The following is a 10,591-nucleotide window of genomic DNA, read 5'->3' on the forward strand; positions in this document are numbered from 1 at the left end:
TTGCCCCGGCTGCACTGCACCTAGAATAGGAAAACCTCAGGGGGCTTGGAGCTTGTCAATACATTTTTAAAAGAGTGGGGGAACCTGGAGATTTCCAGACAGCAAATGAAAGCAAAACTTTGTGAATGACTTCTGAAAGTGAAGCTCTCGCCTCATCCAAGGCCTGTTTGGGGGTGAGGGGTGGGGGAGAAGGTGAGAGGTGTTATTTCAAAAGATCTGGCTTTATTAATATGTCAGGAAAAAGCTCCCTTGGTAGTATGTGTTCTCGCAGCACTGACTAGAATCCTATAAAACATTCATGCTCTGAAAGCTGTAACAGAGAGCAGCACCCCCCACCCCCACCCCACACACCCAAAGAGAGGCCTCAGCGGCAGGTTTCTGCCCCGAACGTGCCACTCGGGCCCAAACGCTGCTTCTGTAAAGAACCTCGTCTAGCCTAGCCCACCAACTCCCAGGTTCCAGGTCCGTGTCCCTAATGCCACGTGGGGGCCTTTTGGTGCACTCAACTGAGCTTGAGAGCCCTCCAGGAAACCCCTGTCACAGGGTCTGGAGTGAAGGGTAAACCCTCGCCAGCTCTGCTGCAGACCCTAAGGAGGAGCAAAGCTACGTTTGACAGCGTTGAGGCCCTAACTCTGTCTCCCAGAGCCGAGGAGAGGCCGATGGTCCAGGCCTAGGTGCAGAGGCTTCTGAGCGGCCCTCTCCCTCCCTAGACCCCCACATTCTGCTCTCCACGCCTCTCCACAGCCTCTCCAGCCAGGCACGTTCCCACCTGCAGTCACTGAAGCTGGTGGCTACCAAAACGAGGCCCCCACTTGCAACCGAGCCTGCCCCAGCCGCCTGCTCAGCTCCATGCAGAGCAACCAGCCATCCAAGAGTTGACGAGAGCTGCTGGGGGCAACCAAGGTACCCTGCCCTCTCCCTGCCCACCCCAGCCCGCACAGAGCCTGACCCCCTGCATTTACAAGACCGAGGTAGTGGCTCAGTTTTGCAAATAAATCTGGACAACTTGGTATGGACCTTAAACGTTTCCACCCTCTCCTCCCCATTCTAATAATAACTGCAGTGGAAATTAATTGGAGGGTTGTCTTGCACTTATGACACCTGTCAAGTAACCAGACACGTGGGTTTTGCTAAATTCTTTTATTTTTTTTTGTTTAAATTTTCACTTCAATTTTAATTCTTGAAGAACAGCCTCGACAACATATATCGCACTCATTATAAGAAGCAAAGGGTTATATCAAAAATTATTAGTATAGAATCACAGGAAATCTGGTTTGGAACCAGAAAAAAATACAAAACAGATATAGATACATAGACACAGGACAATTTTTTATAATTATTTGGAAAATGTTATTTTCCCCTAATTCTTGTTTCCTTTTTTTATGTGCATACGATGTTTAAATTTTACAAAAAAATGAAAATAAAGACTAGTATTTTACAAAATGAATAACAATGTTTGGGGGGTGTGTGTGTTTGTGTGTGTCCGTGTGTGTGTATGTGTTTCTACATAGAATTCAGTCCACTTCCATGTGTGTTGTTTTTCTGTACAGAATATATCCACATCCGTCCACAATAAATCCCGGAAGGTCCATTAGTCTCCTTCTGTTTTATTAAAATTCTCATGGTCCTCTCTTCCAATTTTTTTTTCCTTTTCTCACCAGACACAAGGTCCTTTTTCTTTCCTTTCCAACATGTTCACAGATCTGATCCTAAAGAGAGTCTCTTTTTCTCCTGGTTTGCAGCTCGGGTTGCATTTCTGCAGGGTGGGCTGCTCCTGTTGGCCCAGCCCAGCCCACCTCCCCCCTGCCTGGCTGCACCCTGCAACAGCCACCTGAAGTCCCGGAAGTTCTGGTGTCCATGGCCCCCCGCCGGTCCTCTGAGTCTCTAGGGGGGTGTGGGGGCAGGTGGGAAGCGCCCAAGGTCTAGGAGCACTGGATGGACATGTAAGGCCAGTTGAAGCTGCTCCCAGACAGTAACATATCCCGGATGAGAGTTTCGATGGGGGTTTTACCTACCAAACGGACGAAGAAGAGCTGCTCGATGACCGAGGAGGACACGGTACGCAGGGAGGGCAGTCGCAGTAGGAGTTTGCCGAAGCGGCTGGGCTGGTTAGGGTACTGGCTCCTCACATACTCCTCCAGTGCACACTGCGACTTCTCCTGCAGGCTCTCGATATGGGCGGCATCCGACAGGCCACAGGCACCTGCCCGAGCAGCCACAAGAAGGAGAGACAAGCGGCGGGGACACACAGGTTAGTGAACAGGAAAGGCACAAACAAGCCATTCAATTTTTTTTTTTAAGTTGGTAAGAGAGGGAAAAAGAAATAGAAGAGAAAAGGAAAAAAAAATCCTCCCTTCCATACCTCCCCAGTCTTTCTTTGCCATTCCCCCCATTCAGACCCCGGCACAAATAAAAATAAATCAAACCCCCACGAAGCCCAGGGGTGCTGGGGACAGAAGCACACACGTGCAGAGGCAGCAACATCTCTAGTCCCTTTGTTTTTCCTCTTTCACCTTTGGATTAAATAATGTACAATGCTAGAGCCATGTTTGCTGTGCGTAGCAACCTGTCCTCTGCCTGCAGGGGTGCATCTTTCCACTGTGCTCATTAAAGTGAGGACTTTTGCCCCTTTTGCCCCTGATTTCAGGGTGTTCAGAAGCCCTGAAGAAATACGTAGTCTGGAGGCAGTTCTTACAGGCTTCTTGGAGTCTTCCCTCTCAAACCCAAATGACCCCAGCCAAAATCCTCAAGGAGAACCTCGACTGTATAGTGAACAAACGCACCGGAGGGGTAAGGAATCATGGGCTGGCATTGCGTGGAATCAGATCACGCCCATGCTTTAGCAATATAGGATTTGAGATCCGCTATCTATGCAAGCAAGAACTCTGCAGCAAATCCTCGGTGAGGGTGTAGACCTCTATCTGTGCTTTAGATCAAGTAATTGAAAATTGGTCACATCTCTGTAAGCTGTATAATAATCAGGAGGAATATGGCTCAGTTACTCCAGGCTGCAGAAAGGAGACATCTTCAGCGATCAGACACAGAGCTGGGCTAGAGGCAGCTGCTCTTGCTGCTTCCAGACTGGGAGCTGGGGAGCTGAGGGGGGATTTGGGGAGACAGGCTTCCTGTTGCAGGACCAAGGGGAAAAAGGCACTTACACACAATGACAACATCTTAAAACCCGTGTGTTTATTTCCTATCAACCAAGGCTCCTCATGGTCTCCTGAAAATATTTCAAGACAGCAGTTTATACTATATCAACTAACTAACTAAAGGTGAAGAAATGAAGGAGAAAGTGGAACCAGAAGAATGAAGTGAAAGCTTCCTCTCTGAGTTCAAACACCCGTGTTATTTCTTATATTAATAATAAATATTTAAAAAACAGGAAGATCACAGAGGAGCCCTTAGCCAGTCAGGAGGTTGACTAGAGATCAAAGGCAGAGTTTGCTAATATATATAGATCTGGGAAGAAATTCATGCATGGCAATGCCCCCAAAAGGATGTTATAGAATTGTGAATGGGTAAGTGTGACCCTAAGAAGTCACACCAAATGATTCAAAGTGAAACCTGTGTCTGCTGAGTTTCTCAGCTTTATGTCTTTACATTTCAAGAACTGGGAGGTACAAAGCACTCTAACACCTTCATCTACAAGGCAATGGCCTTGAGCAAAAATACAAATAAAACTAGTGCTAATTCAAGAACTTCTAAGGCAGGTCCCCTCTGACCCCAGATCCAGAATGGATTCCTGTCAGATGTCTAATTACTCCAGCCAGCCACTTGCGTGCATCCACACTGGCCTGACTGGGGAAGCCGGTGAGACTTTATGGCTAGCAGGGCGAGGGCAGGAGCACTTTGGGGCTTCATTGCTTAGAGAGGGGACCCTGAGGTCTGTCCTTGGCCCTCGTTGCTAACCTGGCCCTGCTGAATGGCCACTATGCAGACTCATATTTACGTATATCTTGCTTTACATGCATTATCTGCCCATTATGCCACAGGATCCCTTTCAGCCTCAGACAAGGCAGTATGAAAAAGTCCCACTGATACCCCAGCAGATTTTTTTTTTTTTAAAAAAGACCCATATGGCATTCCCTCAGGTCTGTAAAATATTTATCTGATATTTACAATTAGGGCCCCCAGAGTACAAGGACACTACTCTTTTCCCTGCTAGGCCACTCCAAAAAGAGAGAAGCCCAGGAAAGGCTTACTTGGGCCCTGTGCTGGCTGCTTGGATTTCTTTCCTCCTCTGAAGGCAGAATGCCTGTAGGCTGGCAGGTGCCAGCCGGCCAGCTCTGTGGCCTCTCTCCAGCAGGAGTCCTACTTCAGGCCTGGATTCCCACTCTAGATATTCATTCCCACTCTGGATATTCCTGCAACAGGATTCCCCCAACTATGGATAGACAGTATGAGCTCTCAGGTGGATTGAGTGGCTGTGGTAGCAAAGCCAGGTGAGCAGGGGGTGTAACGCAGTACATATTTACACCCCATGAGATATACCCAAGATAAGAAAAGGAGGTGGAAATGTACAAAATCAATGTCTCACTTTTTTATATGGTAGTGTCAATGCGGCAGTGGTAGTGTCAATATTTCTTCTATAGTATATGGGAAAGAAATTATGTAAATAAATAACCATTACTGCTCAGGCCCTCCCGGCTTAGCCTTTGTAGTGCAGAGAATGTATTTCATGTTGTGCATTCAGAAGAGTTTAGTGTTCAGGAAATATAGATGTAATCAGCTGCCATAACTAGAAATCAAAGTTATTATTGTGGAGAAACTGGATTTATTGTATTTATGTTAACTAGATGGCTCCTTTCAGAGGAGGTCCCATTTATTTGAGGGAACATTTAGGTGTATGAATTAATGAATTTTTTAAAAAAGTAAGTTCAGGTCATGACCTAGTCCTTGGATGCTGTCCAGAATATTAAGGATTAAGCATACCATCCGGAGGCCAAATGTGAAAACCACCACAGGGAACCCCTGTGCCAGCTTCAAATACTTAGCCGGGGCAAACCTCATTGGACAATATGTCTAAAACTGTCTTTTCCATCATTCAAAGTTTGCTTAAAAGTTGGATGACTTTGAGAAGGCTTCCCATGAATTCCCTTCTGGCTAGCAATCAAAACAAGTTTAGTCAAAAGTGGAAATGTGTTGTATAGAGGAGGGGGGTGAATTACTACTGACAGCTCCATTTCCATTTTCAGATATTCTGCTTGCATTTTCCAACAAAATAATGTTATTGTTCACTTCTCAGCCTCCTTTGCACCTTGAACACTTGGTTGAAGAAACTTCTTCAGGAAAACTTTTTAAAAAGGACCACTTTTCACGGGGATGTTTTAGGATGGCAAGTTGAAAGAAAAGCATGAATAATTCCACAATCCTCCCCGCAGCCAGCACGGTCCTTGCCTCTCTCTGGGAAAGGGCAGGAGATCAGAAAAGTCAAGGGAGTTCAAAGAACCTTAGTAGGGGACAAGGAAAAGGGAAGAAAGATCTTTCCTGAGAAGACCTCTGTCCAGCTCCTAGTCACATTTCTGCTTCAAGACACCTCACTGGATGAGATTTTAAAACCCCAGCTTCCCCGACACTGGCTTGCTTCCTGATTAATTTGGCTAAAGAGCCGGGTAGTGGAGAGCCAGCCAGGCCCCAGGCCTGCCAGAGCTAAAGCAGCCTGGTTGCTGCTTCCCAGGCTCTTTGTCACTTTTGAAAAACACGTTTCCATCAAGAAGACTTATTAAGATAAAATGCATTCAAACACTGAGGAGGCTATTCAATAAATCTTCCATTTGTTTTAAGGTTTGCACTTTATCCCCTTGCAAAGAATAACTCCCTCTCCCACTAGCAGACCTGCATTTGCACTGAAAAGTAAAAGGGGGGCAGTCCAAGTCCACGGCTCTGGCCACCCTGCATACAAATGAGATGCTCTTGTCTAAATAAATTATCTGCTGTTCAGATCGATATTAATACTACATTTGCTACGTTACAATATTGTGCAAATTTAAGAGTCATTTTAATCCAATGTAAATACGATTCTTCACGCATGAAAGCCAGGAAATATTGATAGATTATACCATTGCTTACTGTTCAACAAGGCCTTGGGAAAGGGGCTTTGCCATGTCTGCTCAGGAATGGTTTTAATTTGGCCTTTGGAGGTCCTGGCTCTAGGATAGATTTATTAGGATGGTTTATTTGTTCTCTGAATGGAGGAATTAAAAACAATAGTGCCAATAATGGGGGTAAAGCTGCAGCTAGCCCTGCTCACAGTGGGCAAGGCCGGAGACCCAATCTGAGCAGCTCTGTTCCCCACCAGCCTCCTTTCTGGCTTTGTTTATATTTCCCCCATTACCTGCTGTCCCGGGTGTTTATATGTTTCCCTCTTGCAGGTTACAATAATAAAAAGCGGGCAGTGTTCTCAGAGGCTCAGACTAGAGCCTTCAAAGGCAACGCTAATGCACTTTCCTGGAAGTTAATTTGAACCATCTATCATAAGAGAAATTGTTAACATGCATGTTACCACCACCTACATTTAATTTGATATTTTTAAGGCACTCTGTTAAATTTCCAACGTTCATGTGTTTTGCAGGGCTATGAGATTTATCTCTGGGGCGGGAATCCTCTCATACTTGCGGGCTCTACAGTATTCCTTTTGTTTTTTATCTTTCTTGTTTAGATTGAATCCGTTTTTTACGATCCTCAATAACCTCAGCAACTGCAAACATGAATGGTTTCCGATAAGGGAAAATCAGGCAGCAATAAAGAGGGATTATTTATGATTTATTCGCGCGGATTCTTCTCTTTCCACCTCTGCGTGTGTCTCTCTGTGTCGGGAAACTCATTCAGGGAGCTTGCCACACAGAGGAGAAAGCCACATTCCCACGTTCTCTTCCTTCCCTCTCCTCCCCCAGAAACACTAAGCGCTGGCGCACACACACGCACACGCTCATCGCACACACATACACACCGCACACACGCGCAGCCAGACAGGTCCAACAACNGCCTCACCTGACGTGAACAGCACGATGGCTTTGAGGCAGCTGTACTCGGCTGAGTCGACGTGCAGCGCCTTGAGCTTCTCCACCTGCTCCTGGAAGATGCGGATGTGGTCCATGAAGGCCACGACGCGGTCGGCGGACATGGGCGAGGCGTGCAGGCCGGCGGCGGCCAGCAGCGGCGCCACGTGCAGCGGCATGGAGCACTGGGCCGCGTTGAGCACGAACAGCTCGCTCCAGGTGAGGCGCAGCAGGGACACTTGGTCGGTGATCTGCAGATCCGGGAAGAAGGGGATGTTTCGGGCCCACTCGACGGCGCTGAAGAGCAGGCGCGCGGCCAGCTCGCAGATGTTCTCGATGCCCATGATGTTGTTGGGCTGCATGCATTGGCTGCCGTAGCGCGACGTGGGGTAGGGTTCCGCGCGCAGCAGCAGCGAGATGTAGCCGGACAGGTAGCAGTGGCCGTTGAGGGGGTCCCCGTTGGTGAGTGCGTACTGGCCTGGATTGGGCTGGGTTGGAGGCATTCTTCCTCGCTGAACCGCTGACAAAAAGAAAGAGAGAAAAGAGGCAATGTGCATCCAGGGGGCTTGCGAACATCGGCGTGCCGCAGCGCACCCGACACAATGCAGAGGCTCTTTCTGCAGCCACATGCGCCCGGCGCATCTTCTCTCGCGCTCGCTCGCACTCTCGGCCCACACCCGGAGGAAATCTGGAGTGAGGGCCTCCGGCTCCGCGGCTCAAATTGCCCAGCCATCGCCTGCACCCCTGGCCACCCCAGCCCTGCCAGAACTAGGCCTGACCTCAGGGCCCCCAGCCCGGCGTGGTCAAGAAAGCGCCACCCAACCCCTCCACCACCAAGGTGTAACACACAGGTTAATGAAATCCCACTCACCCCTCCAGAATGTAACAAATCAAAGTAAAACAAAAACAAAAAACGAACAGGCGAACACCAGAGAAAGGTGGTGGTTCTAGGCAAATGCCTAGCCGCCTCTTCATTTGCAAGCAAGCAGTATTTTGCTCAAAATGTTTCCATATTCTTTCAAAATGCTATAGAATTATCCTTAAAATAGATGCAAGTTACATAACCACTTACAACTTTTGAATAGAAAACAAGTATCCTGCACCCCTCCCCTGTCCCCTCCTCCCCTTCGCCCCACGCAAAGTTCACTCTTAAAAGCAACAGAAAATAGAAAAATTTCAAGAAAAAAGTTGAACTTACAGTAGCCAAACATTATTGAAAAAAGTGGGAAATAGAATTAATGTCTGTCCTGTGAGGTGCACTGCAACCTGCAGCCAGCTTTTGCCCAGTGAATGCACGAGCTTGCAACTGCAAAAACACTGGATTCATTAACCATCTGAATGCAAAACGTAAGCATGCTTTGAGTTCTTAAAGCTGACCAAAGTTTTTTTTTTTTTTTTAATGTGTATGTTTTACTTCAACAGTGCCAGCGTTTTAAATTGCCATGTAAACAAAGACAACTTTAGGAAAAGTTAGGGCTACTGAACTCTCTCCCCAACAAATTAATATAGATATGTCCATGTACACATAGCTGTCTTATTTCAAGTTGTGCACTATTTTCTTAAGTTTGCTTTGATTCTAATTTTAAAGCAAGCCCCAATGCAATTTAAGCTCTTGAAACATAACAGCTAGAATACTTTTTTCTAATTATAGTTTTGAACTTGGCAGTTATTTTTCAATTAAATGAGAGCACAATTCAGGTTTTTTTTTTTTTTTCAGATGCCTACAAAATCTCCCTGGAGCTAGAAATGAAGTCGTCATATTTGCCTGCTCCTTGAGATCTGGAGGAATTCAATTTCTTTTCTTGTGGCATATAAAATATAATTTTAAAGTCAATTACAAGAAGGAGTAATCTGCATTCTGCAAAATTGACTGGTTCGCTAATTTGACTATAAGACATCTTTAATGATTGTCAGGAGATAAACTTTAACTGTAAACGGCTAAATATATTTATAAGAAAAGTGCTGCATCTCCTGCCACATGAACATGAAGCATATCTAAATACAACATCAAAAGTTGTGTTAAAAGAAACCAAACCCATACAACACAGGGATTAAATGAAGTGGAAGCTCATGCCAGCTGCAGTCTATGCATTATAGCCAAATCAGAAGGATCGGTAAATGCCGTTGTAAATTGTAATTTGTATGCAGTATTTAAGCAGAGGGTGGAGTTTGATGAAGAAATAAAACGAGTATCATGCTTTAAAAAAAATGACACAACTATGAAAGGATGGTTCAGTCACAAACTTTCCTTTCAAAGTAGAGGGGTGAAAACAAGGCCACAGCTCTGGAGGAGGCGGCCCCAGCTCGGTGAAGAGGAGAGGGAACCAGTGAACAGGCCAGAAGCCCCCCTTCCCCCCTAATTAGACCTACAAGTGCAATAAATCTCACTCCTCTTTTTCCAAGCTAAGCTTCCAAAAGGATGATGCAGCAGTGAATCTATGGTCCTGGGTATTCCAGTCCCCAGCCCTCCCCAATTCTACATAAAGGGTATGAAGAAGTGGAGGGGAAAGTGGAATGAAAAACACAGAAAAGAGTTTTCTGGGGGGAAATAAGCACCCCTCCCCAAGTTCATGCCAGCACAGCCCCCCAAGCACCCTCACGCACACGCGGGAAAGGGACACACACCGAGCACTTCCAAGACAGAGGAAGGAAGGGGATTTTAAGCCACAGCTCACGATCCCAGGGACACAATCCTGAGCAGGCAGCGGGAGGGGTGGAGGAGCCGGGGAGAGGAGCGCAGGCCGGGAGGGGGAGGCAGCGGCAGCCAGCTTGNCCTTCCCGCCTCATGCCCACTTTGAGGCACTTCTTGAGGCGGCAGTATTGGCACTGGTTGCGGTGATGCTGGTCGATGGGACAGTTCCTGTTGGCACGGCATGTGTAAGTTAAGTTCCTGCGGACGCTCCTCTTGAAGAAACTTTTGCAGCCCTCGCAGGTGAACTGGCCGTAGTGCTTGCCGCTCGACTTGTCCCCGCACACCACGCACTCGATGTGNCGCGGTGAGCCGAGCAGGGCGCGGGACGAGGCTGCGGGCGGCGATCAGGGCGCGCTGGTGTCGGGGGGCCAGGTCCAGGGCTGGACGCAGCCAGCCATTCAGGAAGGCAGCGCCGGAGAGAGGGAGGCAGCCGGCGAGGAGGATCACACACTTTGCTCTTTTTGTTGTGCCGGTGGCGCCGGGCTCTCGCTGCCTTCTTCTTTCGGGAGGTGACGGAGAGGGAGAAAAATACGAGATAATTCACGCCGGCGACGAATTCACAGCAAAATCGAAAAAATAAAAATCAGAAGAGAAAGAATTGCAGTAAAAAAAAGCGAGAGACATCCAAAGTAGGTCGAATAAATAATCCTCTTCTTTTCCTGTTTCTTGCTCCTTCTTCTGCTTCTTCTGCTATAACACACAGAGCTAGTTAAAAAAACCCTGGAGATCGCCCAAAAATGTTCTTTTTTTAGTATTTTAAATAAGTGCTCTTCAGCCGGGAACCAACACCCTCCCTCCAAAAAAAATCATATATGTATAAAATAACGATAAGAAGAATACGAAGGGGGTGCCTCCTCCTCCCCTTTTTTTTTTTTTTTTAAAGTTTATCCTTCTCTTC

The 10,591-nt window shown here is 47.0% G+C and overlaps 1 protein-coding gene across 3 annotated transcripts; it reads right to left on the reverse strand.

The window, feature by feature from the left end:
• Positions 1 to 1,131: 1,131 nt before the first annotated feature.
• Positions 1,132 to 9,873, reverse strand: NR2F1 (nuclear receptor subfamily 2 group F member 1). 3 transcript variants are annotated; one of them, XM_077755326.1, is made up of 3 exons: positions 9,776 to 9,873; positions 6,994 to 7,521; positions 1,132 to 2,203 (listed from the first exon to the last, which is right to left on the reverse strand). In XM_077755326.1, exons 1-3 carry the CDS (start codon positions 9,786 to 9,788, stop codon positions 1,923 to 1,925), a joined length of 822 nt encoding a protein of 273 aa, XP_077611452.1. In that variant the 5' UTR covers positions 9,789 to 9,873; the 3' UTR covers positions 1,132 to 1,922. The 3 variants fall into 3 exon arrangements, with proteins under 3 accessions (XP_077611452.1, XP_077611451.1, XP_077611454.1); XM_077755325.1 differs by lacking the exon at positions 9,776 to 9,873 and adding an exon at positions 8,200 to 8,649; XM_077755328.1 differs by lacking the exon at positions 9,776 to 9,873 and adding an exon at positions 7,873 to 8,007 and having other exon boundaries at positions 2,014 to 2,203.
• Between the last annotated feature and the right edge of the window lie 718 nt (positions 9,874 to 10,591).

This window comes from Crocuta crocuta, unplaced genomic scaffold, assembly GCF_008692635.1.
Source record: "Crocuta crocuta isolate KB4526 unplaced genomic scaffold, BGI_CrCroc_1.0 scaffold42, whole genome shotgun sequence".
NCBI classification, from domain to species: domain Eukaryota; kingdom Metazoa; phylum Chordata; class Mammalia; order Carnivora; family Hyaenidae; genus Crocuta; species Crocuta crocuta.